Source organism: Leuresthes tenuis, unplaced genomic scaffold (assembly GCF_036924035.1).
Source record: "Leuresthes tenuis unplaced genomic scaffold, fLeuTen1.0.hap1 SCAF_4, whole genome shotgun sequence".
In the NCBI taxonomy this organism is placed as follows: Eukaryota; Metazoa; Chordata; class Actinopteri; order Atheriniformes; family Atherinopsidae; genus Leuresthes; species Leuresthes tenuis.
This window is the reverse complement of record NW_027325358.1, coordinates 1,808,250-1,829,530: the sequence shown is the minus strand read 5'-3', so window position 1 is coordinate 1,829,530 and position 21,281 is coordinate 1,808,250. Positions and strand designations below refer to the sequence as shown.

At 45.6% G+C, this 21,281-nt stretch overlaps 1 protein-coding gene and 2 non-coding genes across 3 annotated transcripts; all 3 read right to left on the bottom strand.

Annotated features, from left to right (window-relative positions):
* Positions 1-398: 398 nt before the first annotated feature.
* On the bottom strand, positions 399-10,814 carry LOC140305289 (ribosomal protein S6 kinase beta-2-like). The gene is made up of 17 exons (XM_072384066.1): positions 10,620-10,814; positions 9,361-9,415; positions 9,221-9,258; positions 8,115-8,229; positions 7,891-7,959; positions 7,616-7,763; positions 7,475-7,532; positions 7,290-7,390; positions 6,466-6,556; positions 6,271-6,361; positions 4,578-4,685; positions 2,449-2,511; positions 2,018-2,095; positions 1,816-1,923; positions 1,592-1,704; positions 1,199-1,411; positions 399-1,108 (listed from the first exon to the last, which is right to left on the bottom strand). Exons 2-16 carry the CDS (start codon positions 9,412-9,414, stop codon positions 1,234-1,236), a joined length of 1,413 nt encoding a protein of 470 aa, XP_072240167.1. The 5' UTR covers position 9,415; positions 10,620-10,814; the 3' UTR covers positions 399-1,108; positions 1,199-1,233.
* An 8,765-nt stretch (positions 10,815-19,579) lies between these two features.
* Positions 19,580-19,652, bottom strand: trnak-uuu (transfer RNA lysine (anticodon UUU)). Its single transcript has one exon. It is a non-coding gene; the product is annotated as a tRNA-Lys (tRNA).
* A 619-nt stretch (positions 19,653-20,271) lies between these two features.
* trnat-ugu (transfer RNA threonine (anticodon UGU)) lies at positions 20,272-20,344 on the bottom strand. The gene has a single exon. It is a non-coding gene; the product is annotated as a tRNA-Thr (tRNA).
* Between the last annotated feature and the right edge of the window lie 937 nt (positions 20,345-21,281).

Below are 21,281 nucleotides of genomic sequence, written 5' to 3'. Positions count from 1 at the left end.
TCATATATGACAGAACCTGCGGTGATCCAGGATCAGTATGATCAGAGTATCCAGCTGTTACAGCTGTGACACCTTCACTTCTCGTGTAAAAATAGCTTTTGTTGATAACCCAAAATACGATTTCTATAAAAGCTTCTTGTTTTCTCAGAACTTCATACTGATTCATGTGAACAGGTTATATCGGTGGGTTATAAACTCTGATTAAGTGCACTGTGCTGACGTGTGATTGGTCCATGTGAACAATCTGACTTCATGAAAAACTTTGGCAGCAGATATGCAGATCTTCCATTATCAAACTAATCAAATCTGACATTCATGATGTTTGATTCAGTAGATTTAACATGAAACAGCTTATTTCCACTATAAACAACACATATATATGATTTAAAGCTCATGGAGGTCTATCAGAAGAGCTCTGCATGCGTTAATGTTCAGAAACATTTCTCATCTCGTCGCCCTCTGACTGAAAGGCTCCTCGTTCGCTCCCGTCCCTTTAAGGCCCCGCCTCCTGAAAGGCGCAGTCTGATTGGTCAGCTGATTACTGAGTGTTTCACAGTGATGTCATTGAGCATTTCAGGCTGCTTCTGTTGTACCTCAGCAGACTTTTTACGTGCTAAAAACACCCCAAACACAACACAAAGAAAGAAAAGGAAGAATCCAAAAGCATAATGTTCCCTCTTTAAGGCTGAAGATGGAAACCTGACGGCTGAAGGTCAGTTTCAGATTTTAATGGAAAAGAATCAAGACTTCAATCATGTCTTCTCTAATTAAAACGTCAGCCTCTGATGGACTAATTAAACTGTATATCACGGCTTTCCTTGCTGTGATTAAACACACAGGCACATACGGGGTGAAATATGGCGGCCAGGCGAGCCGCCGTTCAGCCGCCCTTGATGACGGCCGGTTGGTGAACACAGACTGTTGATTCAGAGTGGCTAATATGTTAGAAAATGAGTGAATCAGAGCCTTAATGTGACAGAAGTCCAGGTGCAGACGTGTCAGAGCTGCAAACTAAAGAGCAAAGTGGCTTCATGCTGAGCAGGTGGAGTCTGCATCGTGATGAACAGCAGGAGCGGGACAACAAGCCCAGGCAGCCTCTAAGAATACACTAAACGGGAGGAAGAACAGCACACATGAGTTTCCTCTGATGCCTTTGGCTTTTCAGAGACCCCTGCAGCCCCTAAAGCTCCACACTTACCGTGCACCACAGAACAAGTCCATCCGGCTCACTCTTCATCTCCGATGTCCCTTCTTCTTGTTCCTCGCCGGCGTCTTGATCGGCTGGCTGGCGGCTCCGTTTTCCAGTGGGACCCGAGCTGGAGCTGCTGGTGGGGAGGTGGGAGAGAAAAGGTCCGGTTCTCCATCCAGGCAGGATTTGAAGGGTCCAGCAGGAGAAAATTTACTGAAAGGACTAAAAGAAACAAGGTAAAGTCGTAAGAAATAGAGAAAAGAAGCTTATCTGGAGGCGGTCAAAGAAAAAGAAAGAATCCGGTTTAAATCCAGCGCATTTCACCCCATTTATCCAAGAATCTGGGCTCAGGTAACTCATTTAAATGAGATTTAAAGCCTCAGTAAAGGTGCTTTGCGTTACCTGATGGGCGTGCGTGGGCTGCTGTTGTGACGGCGCACAGGACGCGATCGGGGCTCGAATGAGAAGCCTTCTTTCAGGCTCTCCAGGACCGATGGAGCCACATAGGTGAAACCCTGGTGGAAAACACAAAGCAGAGGTTTAGAAATCCCTGAAACCAAAGCCCAGGTGTCCTCTCCAGGCCGCTAGAGCCTGAACCCAAACAGGAAGGAGGCGGAGCTTCTCACGGCGAAGGCGAGCTCGGCGCTGTGGCTGAGCGTGGTGTCATCTGGACTGTCCACCGGAGTCTGTCGGGTGAACCTGGTGTCGAACTGGCTCACATCCTCGTCGGAATGCTGCAGTGAAGGGAAGAAGAGAGGCTTTCACAGAAGAAGACACGGCTGTTTTATGGCATGAGCCAAAGGAGACGAGACCGAAGGCGGGACCCACCAGCTGAGGTTTATACGGCGGCTCCACTCTCCTGCTCAGCAGCTCGGCCCAGTTGATGTGTTTGAAGAACGGATGTTTCTTCAGAGGAACAAAAAAAGACTGATTAAGATCCTTAAAGGGTCCGTGCACACGCTGCCAGTCTGCTCCCACGTGCACCAACAACCCCACAGGGACCCCACAGGGGTCACACCTCAGAAATGTGCCGTTTCCCCTGGTTTCAGCCCACAGATCAGCTTCTTTTAGCTACTTCTCTGCAGAACATCTGCAGGACGGGGAAAAGGTCCCAGGATGCTGAACTAAAAGCTCTTATACGCTCGTTCTCAGTAAAACACACAGCAGACGCACAAAGCTCAAACTGAAGGCATCTTGTGTCGTCAGATGCAGCCTTTAAGGAGCTCTGTGCTGGTGGATGCTGACAGCAGCTGGATTACCTGAATATCAGCAGCGTCGGCTTTACCGGAGCCGAGTCTTTGGGCCGGATTCTTCTTCAGCAGCTGAAAGGCAGAAGGAGCATGTGTCAGGTTAGGTTGTTATAATTAAGAGGGTGAATCTGTTTGTACAGCAGCGTTACAATAAGCTCACAAACAACCAGCTGCTTTCATTATCAAACAGATAACTGAAGCCGTCTGTTCAGATTTAAAGTCTACAGCAGACCTAACTGCTCTCCTAACTGGTTTCCTAACTGGTCTCCTAACTGGTTTCCTAACTGGTCTCCTAACTGCTTTCCTAACTGGTCTCCTAACTGGTTTCCTAACTGGTCTCCTAACTGGTCTCCTAACTGGTCTCCTAACTGCTTTCCTAACTGGTCTCCTAACTGGTTTCCTAACTGGTCTCCTAACTGGTCTCCTAACTGGTTTCCTAACTGGTCTCCTAACTGGTTTCCTAACTGGTCTCCTAACTGGTCTCCTAACTGCTTTCCTAACTGGTCTCCTAACTGCTTTCCTAACTGGTCTCCTAACTGGTTTCCTAACTGGTCTCCTAACTGGTCTCCTAACTGGTCTCCTAACTGCTTTCCTAACTGGTCTCCTAACTGGTTTCCTAACTGGTCTCCTAACTGGTCTCCTAACTGGTTTCCTAACTGGTCTCCTAACTGGTCTCCTAACTGGTCTCCTAACTGGTTTCCTAACTGGTCTCCAGCCTGTGAAACCTCTGCAGATGGTCCAGAACGCGGCGGTGCGTCTGGTCTTGGATCAGCCTAAAAGAACACGCCCCCCCTCTGTTCATTGAGCTCCTCTGGCTGCCCTTAGCCGCCCGCATCAGATCCAAGTCCCTGATGTTAGCTACAAAGAGCTTAATGGAACGGCTCCATCTACTTGAATGCTCTTGCAAAGGCTTCTGTCCCAACTGGGTCCCTCCGTTGGTCCCAGGATTGTCGTCTAGCAGCTCCTACACCACGCCTAAGACAATCCAAACTCTGTTCATGTGTCGTCCCACGATGGTGGAATGACCTACCGAGCGCTACCAGAACAGGGGCGTCCCTGTCTATCTTCAAGAAGCTCCTGAAAACCCAGCTCTTCAGAGAGCATCTCCTATCCCAGCACTTACCTTGTACTTCCCTACCCCCTCTATCTCTGCACTTTATCTTTCTGCTCTTCCTTCTATGCCTGCACCCTATCTCTACTCTGTCCCCTCTGACAGAGTCGGACTCCTGGGTTCCTTCTATGTAGCTTATTGTTAGCTTTTTATAAAGCTGTTATATCTTCATTTGGAAGTCTCTTTGGATAAAAGCGTCTGATAAATACAGAAACAGAAAGTGATGATGTTTGACATCATGAGGATGTAAAAGGCTGAGACTCCACTCTTCTCTGTGGTAGATAACTCTGTTAATAGTGTTAACAGCACAGTTCTGAGTTTCTGAAGGAGGTCGCGGTGAGTTTCAGTGAGCATACAACTCTCGCATTAAACCACATCTGGCAACACATTCATGCTCTCAGAAATTCAGCTGGTTTGTGTTGGTTGGTGGTCAGAAGCCTATTTTTAGCTCCTCAAACAAAAAACCCCAGAAATGATTGTTGGGAAGACAAAAGCCCAGCAAACACAACAATGAGGAGCCTCATGCAGACAAAAGCTGCAGCGGGAGCTCATCTGGGCTCCATGGCGTGAAAAAAACACGCTAATGTCGTGCGTTTGAGCAGCGGCGGCGTCTCTACTGCAGGCCGAGCCGGCGGCGACTGAAACAAGGTGACAGAAGCTCTCAGTAGACACAGACATGCTGGACCTACACGTGATAAATAATCCCAGAGCTACACTGTGTGTGTCCAGATAAGTCTGATCTCTTACACCAGGGGCGTCCACATCCGGTCCTGGAGGGCCGCTGTCCTGCAGCCTTTAGCTGTTTCCCTGCTTCAGCACACCTGAGTCAGATCAATGCATCATTAGCAGGCTGCTGCAGAACTTAAAACCTTTTGAAGAAGTCCATTTCATCTGGATCAGGTGTGTTGAAGCAGGGAAACGTGTGTGTTTCCCTGCACTCACACACACACATTTCAGTGGTGTGTTCAGGGCTCCGCCTGGATTCCCTGCAGCCGTGTGTGTGTTTTCATGCGAGTGTGTAACACACCTTTTTGATGAGGTCCCGGGCATCGATGGTCAGATATGGCGGTAGGTTGATTTTACACTTCAAGATCTTATCGATGGTCTTCTTCCTGTTTTCAGCTGAAAATGGAGGCTGGTGGAAGAGGAGAGAAGAGTCGGCGGTTACCAACGGGTGATTCCTTTAACTGTTCAAAGAGCCGCACTGTGGCGTGGAACAGAGGCGGAGCATTGATCAGTTCAGTGGCTCACAGAGCAAATCTGAAACCATCCTTTAAAAATCCACAAAAGCCAAGTCAGACATGTTTAAAGTGATGGTCTGAAGTGAATAAACCGGGCTGCGGGGGGGTCATTTAGAAGCAGCTGGTGACCGACCACAAACTCAGGCAGTGATTTAAATCAGAAACGGCGCCTGCCGGAGAGCACGGACCCGACTTCCTGTTCAGGTAAAAACAGATTCAGCGTCAGACTGAAAACAGCAAAGACTTCCCCCTTCAGTTCCTTTCTGTGACATCATCCAGGGAGCTGTGCCTCATCGCTAATAGTCCCGGTGGCATCTTCACACTCTTCATATTAAAATATGAGCAGCCTTCGTGGCTTTCTGATTGACACCGACCTTGAGAGAACTGCTGCAGCCTGAGAGCAGCAGGAAGCTTACGACAGAGCTGGAAACGTTCAGCTCACAGCTGGAGTCAGCAGGCATGTCCACAATAAGCAGAAGCACCTCATTTCTCTGTGCCTGATGCCTGTAAAACGTTCCTGTTCCCTGTCTTTAACTAACGTCCTTCACTCGGTGAAGAAGAAGAATCCACAGCATGTTCTGAAAATGTCCCCCAAACTGATTCATACTGATGGAGAGTGTCCCACATGATTAGACCTGCAGCCATAAAAGACTCAGAAACAGCAGCGAATAACAAGGAGCAAAGCGTAGTAAATAAGGGATTCATTTAATTCCTGCACTCTGAAAGAGAAACTGCCCGAAATACAGCTGCAACAGGAGAAAATTCACTCTTTTTCCACCGTCTGGCAGGAAATGACACCAGAATCTGTGCTGAGACCGGAAAACCTGTGATGGACACGAGGAAAGAGGGGAGACTCTGCTTCTTCTTCAGGGAAAATCTGCGTTTAACTCATTATTTTTATAGATTTTTACCTTTTCTGTTTCACATCTTCTAAATGTGACCTGTGGGGGGGTGAAATGGACACACACCCTGCAGCAGACACAGCTTGGAAACAATGAATCACTAATAAAATCAGGATAAACAGCCTCCACACTCACTGACAGATGTTTTCTCACCAGATCCTCTTTAACTCAACCAAGTCCTGCAGAAATCTGACCCCCCAGCTCCCAGGTAAAGTTCCCCGTTCACCCAGGTTTAATATTTCACCCTGTAAGCAGGTCATTTTATCCCATAAAGGCCAACGAGCGCCTCACAAATATTTGTGCACAATAACGAGGCTGCAGTGGGGACAACGAGATAAATAACTTCATCTGAGCCAGAAGACTGGAAGGCTGGAAAATCTCTGTGGTCCCTGGAAACTGAGAGTTTTCCATCATGACAGCAATGATTTAGTCAAAGTGGAACCCTAGACTCTGTTAGATGAGTGAAAACACGAGTTTACTTTGTTAAATGTGTGGAACATTATGAGCTGGAACTGAGTTTCTGTCCCTGCAGCTCACAGATAAGCTAAAAACCACCAGCTGCCCCCCACCAGCTCACCGATCCAGTCATCATGTCGTACATCAGCGCCCCGAGACTCCACCAGTCCACCGCCCTGTTGTGACCTGACCTGGTCAGGATCTCTGGAGCCCTGAAGGGGAAGAAGACGCACAGAAGGTGAAAAATCCAGAGAAGAAACACAAGAACGAGCAGGAAATTTAGCAGAGAATCACTTTAAAAGAATTTACTACCCACATGTATTCGATGGTGCCACAGAAAGTGTGCGTGACGCTGCCATCGTGAATCGACTCCTTACAGAGGCCGAAGTCGGTCAGCTTGATGTGTCCTTCAAACACACAAAGCATCACACTGCATCTGATTTCAATCACCCAGTCTCCATGTGCTGTGGCCTTTAAAACATGTTCATGTTTATATTTATGCATTTAGCAGACGCTTTTATCCAAAGCAACTTACAGATAGGCAGAGAGGGTAAGGGGGTCTTGCCTAAGGACCCCTACTGCAGGGGATTTGAACTCAGATCTCCCACATGGAAGGTGGCAATCATACCACTACACTATCCAGTCCAAGTGGACTGGATAAAACATACGACTGCGTCCCTACAGGAGCTGTTCTGGGTCTGAAACCGGGGGCCAGGAAGTCCTCATGCAACAGGAATGAGGACAGTTACTCTGCTGCTATTTTTCTAAAGTGACAAGTTTCCAACTCAACTGGAAGGTTTCAGGCCCAATCCCAGTCCTCCCATTGGCCAAAGTGCTCCACTTTGCAGGGATACGGTGTCCCTTTTCTTTTGGGAACAATGAGCGGTCATCAAGCCATCCAACGGCCCCCAACGGCCCCCAACCCCTGAATGAAAAGGAGCCCCTTATCCCTGCAAAACAGAGACTGGACCTGAAGACCTGGTGTCCCTGAGGAGGAGCTGGAGGAGGACAGGGAGGTCTGAGCAGCTCTGACTGAAGTGACGGTCCAGAACAGATGAGACGCAGTGCTTTTCTGATGTTTTTCTGGGAAGGTTTCATCACGTTATTGATCATGTTTCTGTGCAGAGGGTGCTGTGTTACCTTGGTGACTGAGCATTATGTTCTCAGGTTTCAGGTCTCTGTAGATGATCCCATTTGAGTGGAGGTGACCCAGGGCCAATGTGATCTCCCCCAGGTAGAAGCTGAACACATGCAGAATAAACACTGAAGCCATTCAAAGTCATCACTGCGTCACACTGAAAACTCAAAGCCCAGCAGGTCCTCACCAGGCCGTGTCCTCCATGAAGATGCCTTCCTTCTCCAGCTGCATGAACAGCTCCCCTCCTGGTGGCAAACAGCGACAGCTGAGAGACATCCTTTCATGATAGATACGCATTCATGCTGTCCATCTGCCCCCCCCACCTTACCGCTCAGACACTCCAGGATGAGGTAGAGCTTCCCTCCAGTCTGGAAGGCATACAGCAGGTCCACGATGAACGGGTGCCTCACCGTCTCCAGGATCTCCCGCTCTGCTCGAGTGTGCGCCGTGTCTTTGGCATTACAAACGATCTTAGCCTGCAACGCAGACAGAGATTCATGGACTCAGTGAGACGCTGAGGGAGGAACCGGGTGAGGAACCGGGTGAGGAACCAGGGGAACGCGACAAGGACAGTGAGAGGCAGATAGTGGAACATCAAAGTACCTTCTTTAAGACCTTCATAGCAAATATTTTCCCAGTCTGGCCACCTTGAACCTTCCTCACCTGGAACACCTTCAAGGAAGAAGGAGAGGGGTGTAACACAAGTAGATGACTTTACACTAAGATCCAGGACTACTGACTCCAGAGAACAAGAGAGTAATCATGTTAAAAACTGCCGAAATGCAGAACTGACCCCTGCACACGCTGCAGAGCACAAACAAACACACCTTGCCATATGCTCCTTTTCCCAGCACCGTGAGAAGCTCAAAGCAGTCGGGTCCAACCCTCTCACTGTCCCTGTTGACACTTTCACTGGTCAGCTCCACCTCCTCTGTCTGAACACTGGAGAGAGAACGATCCAGAGGAGCAGCAGCCGACAAAATAAGAACAATATCATCACATTTTATTTGAAGACAAGCAGGAGAAACGGTGAGACTAGAGTGTGGACACTGGTAAGGAGTTCTGGGATCTGATGGAGCAACGTGGTTCAGACAGAGGTGGACGGCCGTAAATGTGTAAAAAAGGATTTTAAAGCTGATTCACAACTTTTCTGGGACAAGTAAAGCTGCTGCAGGCAATACAAGCTGCAGATTTCTGATCAAGATGAAGCTTATCGAGGGATTTTTGAGTGAGACCAAAAAGGAGGGGTCTGAAGTGGTCGATTTGGGATATGAAGAAGGTGGTGGTGGTACGGGGGGGTGAGGAAGGGACGGAGACAGTTAATGTAGCATACAAGGAAACAGGCAGACCGAGGGACACTACCGACATGGGATTGGAATGATAGTGTATCATCGAGGATGACACCCAGACTCCTGAGTTGTCAAACTGGCAGCTTTGGATCGTTTGGATTTGGTACCAGTTAGAAGAAATTCTGTTTTATTGCTGCTTAGTTTGAAGGAAATTTAAGAAAAAAACAGGTTTTAATTCATTGAGGCACTTTATGACGAAGGAAGGTGAAGATATTGCCAAGGGGATGAGGTAAATAATGAAAGGAAGGGGCCCCAGGATGGAGCCCTGTGGCACACCTGTGGTATCAGAGGAGGGCCAGGAAGTGAATGATTTGAGTTGGATGAACTGGGTGCAGCCTGAGAGGTAAGACTGAAACCAGTCTAAAAGGGTGTGAGTGGTGCCAATGGAGATAAATCTATGGAGGGGAGGAGAGTGGGATGTGGTGTCAAAGGTCGCACTCAGATCAAGTGAACTGGAATCAGCCGCCACCATAAGGTCATTCGGGATTTTTATTAGTGCAGTTTCAGTGCTATGAGGGAGGGGAACCCAGAATGGAATAATTCAAACAAGTTATCAACGTCCGCTTTGTTTTTAACTAACTTACTTCTCAGGTTCTGTCACAGTGAAGTCACAGTCATCCTCCTGCAGATGGAAACAAACCAGAGACGTTAAAAAGGAATCAGAAGAACCACAGAGAGGTGCTCAAACTGCCTCTAAAACCACAGGTACAGCGTATTCACCAACCTCTGTGTCACTGATGTCCTCAGTCTCCAAGTCGATGTCGAACACTCCTGCCATCCTGAAACAGAGGGGGGGCAGTCAGAGGTTTAACGAGGGGCTAAAGAACACTTTCACCTGACTGAGGAATGTCTGGCTGCTGCACAACAATGAGACAACTTCAGCTCCCGAGCTACAGCCACGTGAAAAGGAAAGTTCAACATACAGAAAATCTTTAGAGTACAATGAGGTAAATCCACCCTCAGAGGAACACGTGACCCAGTAAAATGTGTCATTACATACTGAAGAACAACTGAGACGAATAACACATACATCATGCTGCAAAGGTCTGAACGTTTCACAGGTTTTCACTGCTTTGCACTGGTTTAAGTCATATTCATCCATGTTAATAATGCATCTCCTCCACAGACCAGAGTTCCTTATGGTGTCAAATTCTCTGAATGTTATTATCACCTTCAGAACAGAAACATCAGAGCATCCCTCATGAAAGGAAAACAGATAATTCTGTCCCACAATTCCTTGCAGCCACAACATTTAAAGCCTCATTTGATTATTGTCAGACATGCTTCAGCTTCCACTCTCTATAATTCTGTGCTCAGGTTCATTTCCGGGGTTTCCTGCAACATTCATCACAGCATCTTTTATGAGAAAGAAGGATTGTCTTTTCTGAGACAAACATCCATTACTGTTGCTCTATGGAGCCCTGAGTGAAAAACTACCATGTGTGTGATTAAGCAACATTACACAACACATTATTGTAAAGAAAACCTTCAATGCTTTAAGTTTAACGAAATAAAAATAAGTAAATACATAAGAGCACAACATATTTCACTTCTAACTATTTCCTTTCTTTAATGGATTGTGAAAGCAGATCCAAACTACAAACTAATGTGATATTCATAATAAAACCTTTCAGTATTTACGGTATTTTATGTTTATCCAAAAAAAAGCCCACATTCCAACGTGCCCCACATGCCTCACGAGCACCTAACCTGTCAAACAAAAGAAGAAGAAAAATCGCTTAATTTGAGACATAATTTCCTCGTTATCTGACGTTACTCTTCACTTCTTACGTTAGCATAGAGTCCAACCAGCTCAGGCGGAGAGCAAAACAACCTCTGAGCTACCTCAACAGTAAATCAATTCTTCCTGACAGTGTCACGGTGGTGAAAAAGGGCTGACAGCACTAAATGTGAGCTGTCATTACAGCTGGTTTGACAGGTACGAAGCTAAAGGAAACATGCTAATGCTAACTAGCGTTTCACCTGTGAGCGCGCCGTCATCCGATGACACTCTCCGGTGATCTTCGGCCGACAGTTAAAGAGAAGCAGGTTTTAAATACAGCCAGGGAAGGATGTCATCACTCATAAACAAACTGACAACGACACAGACAGGTGTTGGCATCCCTTCATGTTCACCCGGACAACAGGAAGTTGCTGTGTGCTGCGTCTTCTTCTTCTGGTGCCGCTTCTTCTTCTTCTTCTTCTTCTTCGAGAATTAACGGCAGTTGGCAGCACCCAAGTCGTACTCCTGCCACCTACTGGATGTATCCACGCTCATAGATGTCGGTATGGATCCAAATAGTTTAAAGAAATGACCTCCTGTCGTCTTTTCCTCTGCTGTTTTCCCTGACCTGGTCGAAAACGTATTGGTGTTCAGGAAAGATGGTCAGAAAAATCCTAAAAGACTCAGGAAAACACAAGCAGCTGCAACAATAATCCGAACACTCAGCTGTGATGTGGGTCTGCACTGAGACCACAGACGTTCAATAAATATTCTACAAAAATCGCCTTAGATACTTGATATATTGTAATCTGATCACATTCTCAAATGTTAACTATTCCATATATATTATACTGATGATATCATTGAATAATACTCAGTAATCAGAGACAGAAAAATGAAGAAAAGTGAAATCACGGCGACTGAATGAAGATAATCGAGAAAATCGTTGTTTCCTTTGTTAAAGGAGATGATTAAGGAAAAGCTGGCGCTACTCTCCTTTCAGCAGTTGGAGAATTCAACCAGCTCTTACCTTGGCGTCTTGGTCATTTCACTCATTGAGGAAGGTTCTGAGGCAAAACCGACTATGCAACAGGACCCCAGGTCTTGGTCATTTTAAGAGCTTGAATTAGGGAAACTGAACTTCTTCTTCTTGAGTCTTGAAGATGCTTCACATTTTCTTCAGTTCTAAACTAGCTCGTAAAGTCAGAGGAACCCGACTTCAAATCCAAGATGGACTCCCCACACAGAAAAAGTGGTGATAGTTGCAAAGGGAGACCGTTTATTAACTCTTGTGTACGTTTGTGCACACATTCCACTGTCAAACACCTGTAACTCAGCATGTTAGTACCATGAAGGTCATGTCTCTTGAACCATATTGACCTGTAGCGGCTGTAGCTCAGGAGGAAGAACCCACCAATCGGAAGGCGGTCGGTGGTTCCACTCTGGCTCATGTCGAACCGTCCTTGGGCAACTGAACCCCACGTTGTCTCCTGATGTATCCATCGGGGTATGAATGATTAGAAAGCACATAGTTATGTGTATTATCTTAAGACGTGCTGCATGAGAGGTCAGTTAGACTAGAAGACATCTACCATTTCTTCTCTTAAAGTGTGTGAGTATGTGGACCAGTAATGATTAAGTCAGTACTGTTCCATGATCTCTCTCTAACCAACTTCCTCTTGCAACTGGGGAAGTTGCACAGAATCCTCTCGAATCATATCATGTTATGACTTTCACATAAGCTTTCACCACATCAAACCAAAGCTTCTGATTCAGGGTTGGCTCGATGTTTTCTTCCGTTGGCTCTGTTGTTTTCACACAAAAGAGTGACGGCTGCTATTTTTGTCTCATGTGAAAGTAGCTTTCAGAATACCTGTTAAGTTTGTGGTTTTTACTTCCTGTGAAGTCCTTTTTCAACAGATGCACCGTTGGACAATTCATGGTTGAATTTTATTTGTGTAACTCCTCATGTGTCAGATGAAAAAATACCAATAAAACTACAGAAACTGTTGAAAAATGCACAAATCTTCCTTAAAACTGAAAGTAGATCACCTGTAATACAGAAGTAAAACCAAAGCATTGTCATATATATGAGAATTCTGAGCTCAAATAAAGATTATAAACAGCAAAGCACACGTTAGCAACTGCAGCTGAATGAGAAGGACAGCTGCTCTCATGCCAGAGTGAGAGAGGCTGTCCGTACAGGAACATTCAGAAGTGGAAACAGTGACTTGACTCGGAAGGAAGTCGATGTGGTGAGTTCAGCCAAAGCGTCGGGGCCATCGAGCACAGAGACAGATAAAGACAACATGAAGACTTACTGGATCAGGACCAGTCTTGTGTGTGAGTAACTCTTACCGCAGACCAGGATTTTAGCCAGAAACCTGCTGAAATTTCACTTCATGATCGATCAAAGTTGAGTCCAGAGAATGCACAGTGAGGATAGTGAGGATCAGGGTGATCTGCTTGGTGTGTGAGCTGGAAATGTAGTGACTGGTTACTTCAAATACTAACCATTACCGGATGATTTTACTAAGAAAAGAAAACAAGATGAAGGTTTAATGGATGAGACTCTCAGGCTGCTGATAAGGACATGGCATCAGTGCAGAAAGGATCTATAAATGTGTGATAAAGTAAAGAAATCTGACGTCTGGAACATGAACAGAAAAGCATGAAAGAGAAATAAATCAGGTTGAGTTTCAGGAGAAAATGTCGTGTCATCTGCATCATGGCAAACTTTAAATGGGAAACTTTAGGAAAGGAAATGAAATAGATCCACGGGGGACACCAGAGGAGGAAGCTGAGTTAAAGTTTTACTAAAATATTAAAGAACATTTCAGACTTTGCAAAAAGGAGTTCAAACAGAGCTGATTATGCCTGTCAGCAGCAGGCGGATCTTCTCCTGAGTTAAAGTGTCTTCACATTTCTGAGCTGTTCGTTTTATCAGCAAAGACAGAAGTCTGAGCTCAGAAAGGGAGAAACGGAGTCCGGTGCCGGAGTTTGATCAACGAGGGACAAGAAACTTTCCACTTGTGTGAATACTGACAGCTTGAGTTTCTGATGACAGTGAAAGTGTCGACTGATCCTGGTCCTGGTTCGGTTAATTAAAGCAAACCCGGCGGTTGGCCCGTCAGTAGTCCTGGTTCTGGTTCTGGGGTTCGGTTAATAAAAGCAAACCCGGCGGTTGGCCCGTCAGTAGTCCTGGTTCTGGTTCTGGGGTTCGGTTAATAAAAGCAAACCCGGCGGTTGGCCCATCAGTAGTCCTGGTTCTGGTTCTGGGGTTCGGTTAATAAAAGCAAACCCGGCGGTTGGCCCGTCAGTAGTCCTGGTTCTGGTTCTGGTTCTGGGGTTCGGTTAATAAAAGCAAACCCGGCGGCTGGCCCGTCAGAACCACAGTTGTGTTAGTTATTGGATAAAGATTGTTCTTCTCCAGTAAACTCGGCTGATTTCAGACATGAAGGAAATAAAAGCTCCTTCAGGTTCAGGAAAAGGATCCTTTCCTGAACCTGAAGGAGCTCAGCGCCTTAAAAAGTGTGCCATGGATGAAATGTGGAACCAGGGAGACTCTTCAGGAGTCCAAACTGAGGACCTGGTTCTGGTTCTGGGGTTGGGTCAGGGAGGCAGCAGTGAGCCACGTCACCCTGTTTGTTCCATTTGTTCTCCTCAGGTTTTCTTCCCCTGACCGGGTTCTGGATGCAGTTTGTTCCGGCTGCAGAGGTCCAACAGGTCCAGTTCGGCTCAACGGTCACTCTGGGTTGTAACATCTCCTACCTTTACGACACAACGTGGCTCAAGCAGAACCCGGGCCTCAGCCCAACGGTGGTGACCTGCGCCAGCCTCAGGGAGGGGCACCCGGTCCAAGGTGCTGGCAGGAACCGTACCCTGATGGCTCCGATCCAAACGAGTTCACGCACATGACCACATGTTCTTCTGCAGGGTTCCAGCTCAGTGCCCGGTTCTCAGTGAGCCTGACGAACCGGTCCCTGGCTCTGAGGATCTCAGCTGTGGAGGAGGCAGACCTGGGCCTGTACTACTGCATCGCCAGAGTCGACCCGTGTGTGTTCGTGGGGAAAGGAACCGAGCTGCAGGGTGAGTCCACACATGGCCCGAGCTGTGCCATGGACTTCATGAACATTTCTGCCAGTTATGAATCCAGAGTCAGTTCAGATGGCACATTCAGAACTTTTTCATAGAACTCCAATCAGACAAGGTGGAAAAGTAATTTTCCTGTTTCTGTCACAGCCTCAAAACACAGAATCAGTTCAGCTTCAGGTTTTCTTTTCCACACAAACAGCAGCAGGATCTCCAGGCAGAGCTCTGAAATATTAAAAAGAAAAACCTCTCCACTCTGGGAGCAAAACAAAGAATTAAAGATGACGAAATAAACTCACAAATAAACTTAAGGCGGACTTAAACAGAAAGAAGCTCTCTTAAAAACAGAGGCACTGAGAAACTTAATGACTGCTTTAACACAAAGATCTTTACAAACAAACACAAATCGCTCCACTTACGGAGGTTTCTATGAAATATTAACAACCAAAAACCTCTCCAAACGGGAGGAAAAAAACAGGCTGTGAAAACTTACCGTGAATAAACGAGGTCTAAAGAATGAGTCAATAAGGCTCAAGGATTCTGTGGATAACTGTGGAAAAGAAGGTGAGAATGAGGCAACAAAGTGGCACAAGATAAGGGAGACGCAGACTGTTTGAGCACAAGAGGAACAGCTGGAAACACTTTGGAATCAGGGAAGACAACCAGACGCTTGACACGGGAGGAAGGGAAATATACCTGAAACAAGAGGGAAGTTAGTGGATTTCAAAATAAAACAGGAAATGATGAGACATGAAAAAGAACGTAAATCGTGACAATTTCACTGAAGACAATGTGAACTTTTTCATTTATACATAATAATATCCATTTATGCATTTCAGGCTCACAACACATCCCAAAAGTAGTTGGACGGTTTAGAACGTTTAATGAGGTCAGAAGATTTAAAAAAATGTTTGTTCAAACAAGTGACTGGAGCTCCAGTTCCTCAGAGAAAGACTGGAAGGGATCTGCATATTTCTGCCTCTACAGAGCAGAATATCATTAAAGCATTCAGGGAATCTGGAGGAGTTTCAGTGTAAAGGACGAGGGAGCAAGCCTAAGCTGGACCCCGTGACCTCTGACCCCTCAGACGCTGCATCAAGAACCGTCATTCATCAGCAGCTGATAGAAGCACATGGACAAGGGATTACTGTGGAAACCTTTGTCAAGCACCACAATACAGAGTTCCATTCACAAGCTTTACTGTGCAGGAAAGAAGCCTGATGTTAACCTCGTCCAGAGGCGGCGTCCACTTCTCTGGGCTCGGAGGCGTCTGGGATGGACCGTCACACGGTGGAAACGTGTGCTGTGGTCAGACCCATCAGTATTCCACATCTTTGGTGGAAGAAATGGAGCAAAGAGCAAAAGCAGCATCCAGCCTGCTGTCAGCAACCAGTCCCTGCAGCCAGGCTCTGTGATGGTATGGGGTTGGATCAGGGGGCAAAGCTCATTTCCACTTCTGTGACGGCAGCATTAATGCAGAAAAGCTCACTGAGATTTTACAGCAACATATGCTGCCTTCAAGGCCACATCTTTTCCTGGGACGTCCCAGCATTGTTCAAGCAGACCATGGAAAACCACATTCTGCCACAGTCCAAAGGCCTGGCTGAGGAAGAAGAGGTACGGGTGCTGGACTGGCTGCCTGCAGTCCTGACCTGTCCCCAGCAGAGAAACAACCACCCCCCCGCACTGCTGCACACCTTAAGACCTGTTTAAGGAAGAATGGGACAAAATAACAGCTGGAACTCTGCATCACCTGGTTTCCTCAGAGTCAGAACGGCTTTAAGTGTTGGCAGAAGGACACAAAGTGGGAAAAGGTTCACTGACTTTATGGGATGCTGCAGGTCTGAGGTGTAGAAATGATGTTTGTTCACAGATTAAATGAAGCTGAACAGGAAATATGTTGAGTTCAGACTGTCTGACAGGAAGTAAAAGTAAGAGAAAACATCAAAATAACGTTTTTTGCAGAAAACTATCCCAAGTTTTTCCAATTTGTGGCTGTAAAAGTTATTTTAAGCCTTTTAGGAATGTTATAACATGTAAAACTGATCAGTTTAGTCAGTTTATGGGGTTGACAGAGTGAGTGAAGGCTGAAAATCAACACATACAACCACCCCCCCGCACTGCTGCACACCTTAAGACCTGTTTGCAGGAAGAATGGGACAAAATAACAGCTGGAACTCTGCATCACCTGGTTTCCTCAGAGTCAGAACGGCTTTAAGTGTTGGCAGAAGGAAACAAAGTGGGAAAAGATTCTCTGTGTTGGAGCCTGAAATATAAAGATGGACGTGTGTAAGAAAATAAATCAAACTGTAGTGAAATAAAAGTAACAGTCGTTGCTGTTTGGGTCTGGAAGGGAGATCTGTTCTTTATATGACTTGTCATGCTCGGGTTTTGGAGGACTTATCACGGCCTTCCCTGCATGTGTCTCCCGGGGTTACAGCATCCCTGCAGCAGACAGGCAGAGCTGCAGCCATCTGGTTCGTAGGCATCTTTGGGACTCAGTCAGCACGCTCTTCTTTGATGTGTTGTTTATCTGAAGAAGCACTGATGGCAAAGCTCCTAAACTGCTACCAAATCCCTGACAACAAGTTAACAGTCACGCTTTGGAGCTTGGCTCAGCTCTGCACGAATCAGCACATGTGACCGTTTACCATCAGAACACCTCCACAGGCCCTGCAGAGAGGCTGCTTTCTGGAAGTTTGGGATTACATGTGAGGAAACACAGCACTGCAGCATGTAACTGGTTGTGTTGTCTGTATGTCCTCAGCCACACCTGCAGGTTCCGCTCAGCTGCTCCTCCAACACTGGTACAGTGCCGCTGTGGGCTCCGGGCTGCTGCTGATGATGCTGGCTGTTTGCATCACGCTCTGGAAAAGCAAACAGAGGAAGAGCGAGTTAACCGCTGCCAGCGACGGCTGCTCGTGTGCTACTGATTTCAATGAATAACTGACCGTAGAATTAAGATATATAGCCTGTTCTTTCTTTAACTTATTGTACTGCTTTTCAATAAAAGCTACAGATTTCTCAGAGGCCCAGAATCTTCATTTAGTTTCACTGAACAGAAAGATAAGCTGGTGCTGCAGACGGTAACTGGAACAGTTCAGATCGTTTCAGTCTGAGACAGATAGAAATATCCCTGAGAAGTGATGGTGGAGATATAAAAAACTGTTTTGAACTTTTACAGTTTACAGAAGTTTGTTAAAACTATTGATTTATTTATATTCTGGCAGATTGTGACCTTATTCATGGGTAATCTCATTACTGTCAGGGTTAGAGAGGCTTCTGATGCCTTCTTTGCATGGAAAGCACAGCTCTGTGCACCTCCAAACAGTGACGTCTGTTTTGGGCATTTCTCAGTCTGTATTAATGTATTAATTCCCTTTAAATATGTCATAGCTTTACATTTAATATGATGCACACATCACTCTGTGCAGGTTTACCTTCAGATATAGATCATGCCACTTTTTCTGCCGAGGTGCTGGTCCGTTTCCTGCCTCAGAGGGCCAAACGCAGTGCTGAGGCAGCAAATTTTTGCAGGCGGGATATCCACTCCTCCTCTCCCATGGTCCTGTGTGGTTTTGTTTGGAAGCCATCTGCCATTAACAGGGAAAGAATATTTATACCAAAAGAGCTAATATTTGTACATCACAGAAATATGAACAATGTGCACTATCTTTAACTAAGTGGCATTAGCATGCTAAAAAATCGCCTCATAGAAAAAGAGGTCAATAAAAAATTTCATAACAGTTACTGTGACATATGTAATGATGTTAAAAAGGTAAACAAACAAACTTGGCTCTTAAAAGTCACATTTAATTAATAATTCAACACCAACCGAGCAAGATAGTTGACAGAATACAGTTATATTAGCGATATATTTACCTTTTGTAGGGAAAGTCACCTGAAGTCCGGTGGGCTGAAAGTGCCATCGTGATTGGCTGCCGAAGTCCGACGGACTGAATTTTGGAGAAGTGCCATCGTGATTGGCTGCCGAAGACCGACGGACTGAATTTTGGAGAAGTGCCACCGTGATTGGTTGCCGAAGTCCGACGGACTGAATTTTGGAGAAGTTCCATCGTGATTGGCTGCTGAAGTCCGACGGAATGAATTTTGGAGAAGCGCCACCGTGATTGGTTGCCGAAGTCCGACGGAATGAATTTTGGAGAAGCGCCATCGTGATTGGCTGCCGAAGTCCGACGGACTGAATTTTGGAGAAGCGCCATCGTGATTGGATGCCAAAGTCCGACGGAATGAATTTTGGAGAAGCGCCATCGTGATTGGTTGCCGAAGTCCGACGGACTGAATTTTGGAGAAGCGCCATCGTGATTGGCTGCCGAAGACCGACGGACTGAATTTTGGAGAAGCGCCATCGTGATTGGATGCCAAAGTCCGACGGAATGAATTTTGGAGAAGCGCCATCGTGGTTGGTTGCCGAAGTCCGACGGACTGAATTTTGGAGAAGCGCCATCGTGATTGGCTGCCGAAGACCGACGGACTGAATTTTGGAGAAGCGCCATCGTGATTGGATGCCAAAGTCCGACGGACTGAATTTTGGAGAAGCGCCATCGTGATTGGCTGCCGAAGTCCGACGGACTGAATTTTGGAGAAGCGCCATCGTGATTGGATGCCAAAGTCCGACGGACTGAATTTTGGAGAAGTGCCACCGTGATTGGCTGCCGAAGTCCGACGGACTGAATTTTGGAGAAGTGCCATCCTGATTGGCTGCCGAAGTCCGACGGACTGAATTTTGGAGAAGCGCCACCGTGATTGGTTGCCGAAGTCCGACGGACTGAATTTTGGAGAAGTGCCACCGTGATTGGCTGTCGCCACATATGGAAATGGGACAACGTGATTGGAGGATAATTGTACAGACGCTTGGTCCCCCCTATTAATATTCTAGCAGATGGTGACCATATTGATAACTTCATGGGTTCATTCAATTTTAAAAAACCTAAATAAAACATAATAACCTATGTGGAAGTAAAGCTATTTACTGTATTTTGTATGATGGAAAATGTATTTTCACGAGTAATTTTTTTAGGTTTTTTTTTTGTGTTTTTTTATTATTTTGAGATCAGATGAAACAAAAAGGGAACAAAAAATTCTTTTACATAAAGGAAAAAATTACCGCCCGAACAGGGACTTGAACCCTGGACCCTCAGATTAAAAGTCTGATGCTCTACCGACTGAGCTATCCGGGCTCTGACAGCATCGGTCAGAAGCACAAATAAGATACTAAAAGACTCACATTCTAGCTGCTCTGGTTGCTCTATTGTGAGGACCAAACCCTTAAATCAAGCCAAGTAGGCAAAAGTTGTAGAGTTAATACACTTATTACAGTAAATTATTTAAGAAAATGTCTGCTAACGAAAACCTAGTTGCGGAAGTTAGCTACCGTTAAAGCTAAGAGTCATTGTTTATTTCCTCTGAAATATATCCACAGGGAGATAACTACTTAGATAACGTAAATATTATCTATGCCTTCGTATATTACTTAATTTAGCTTTTAATTAGAAATAGTATGATCATTTAGCCACAGCAAAAGGTTCAAATGTGAACCAAAAGCCAAACACTCCACCTGGATAGCGTCTAAATAATACTAAATAATAGATATAGCAACTAAAAAAACAATTAGCAAAAATAATCCGATTTAAATTATTTCGTTATCGCACATTTGTTTAATTACTATTAGGTTGTATATGTTCTGCACAAATATTTTGGTTTTGCTGCGCAAAAGTTGTTGCGTTTAGAGACAAAATATATTGACTAAAAATGTCCTTCACTACTTCAAAAGTGAACGAAAACTTCAAAAGTGAGTCCAGGCCCCAGCGAGATTTGAACTCGCGACCCCTGGTTTACAAGACCAGTGCTCTAACCCCTGAGCTATGGAGCCTGTGCTGCTCCAGAGTGACGTCACATCACATTTAATCGTTACTCGCAATAGAAACAAATACGAAAAGTTTTGTTGCAACACTTATTATTATTTGACAGTTTGACAGACATAAAATAGGATTTCTGCAGCAACAAGGTGATTCCCAAAGAGCTATCAGCTGAAAACTTGGCATATCTCAGCATGGTGTGCAGTGTGTCCTTAAAACATTTGAGGAAACTGGACAAGTGGAGGACAAAAGAAGAAGTGTCAGGCCTAAAAAACTATCTCCAGCAGATGAACAGGATCTGAAAGTGATGTCCTTAAGAAAGAGGAAAAAATCCAGCTGTGACCTGACAGGACCTGAGAGATGCATCTGGACCTTCAGCTGATCCATCTACTGTTGGCCCAAGCCTCATCAGAAATGGTCTCCATGGAAGGGTGGCTGTCAAGAAGCCGTTCTTAAGGAAGGGAAACAGGGAGAAAAGGCTGAGCTGTGCCAAATGACACAAGAAGTGGACTGAAAATCAGTGGCAACAGGTCTTATGGAGGGATGAATCCTCCCCAGAGCCCGGACCTCAACATTATTGAAGCAGTGTGGGATCATCTGACAGAGAACGGAACAAAAGGCAGCCCACATCCAAAGAAGAGCTTTGGGATGTCCTTCAAGAAGCCTGGAGAACTATTCCTGAAGACTCCTTAAAGAAATGACAGAAAGCTTGTCTCAGAGGGTTCAGGCTGTGTTGGAGAATAAAGGAGCTCAGACCAGAGATTCACTTTAAAGCTGCTCAGAACTGATAAAAAACTCTGTTTCTGATTCAGTATTTTTATTCATGTTGAACCATGTTTAAATAAAACACTGCATATATCGCATATATTTGCATATATTTCCTATTTTCTTGGCTGTATATAAAGAAATTAGGGGCAGCTCAACACTTGTTGACAGTAGTCTCCACATTTG

Coding starts and splice junctions, on each gene's coding strand:
- LOC140305289 (XM_072384066.1), bottom strand. CDS start 9,414: ATGGCAGGAGTGTTCGACATCGACTTGGAGACTGAGGACATCAGTGAC. Junction 7,533..7,615: donor CATCCTGGAGTGTCTGAGCG/GTAAGGTGGGGG, acceptor GTTTGCCACCAG/GAGGGGAGCTGTTCATGCAG. Junction 2,512..4,577: donor CCCGGGACCTCATCAAAAAG/GTGTGTTACACA, acceptor TCTGCCTTTCAG/CTGCTGAAGAAGAATCCGGC.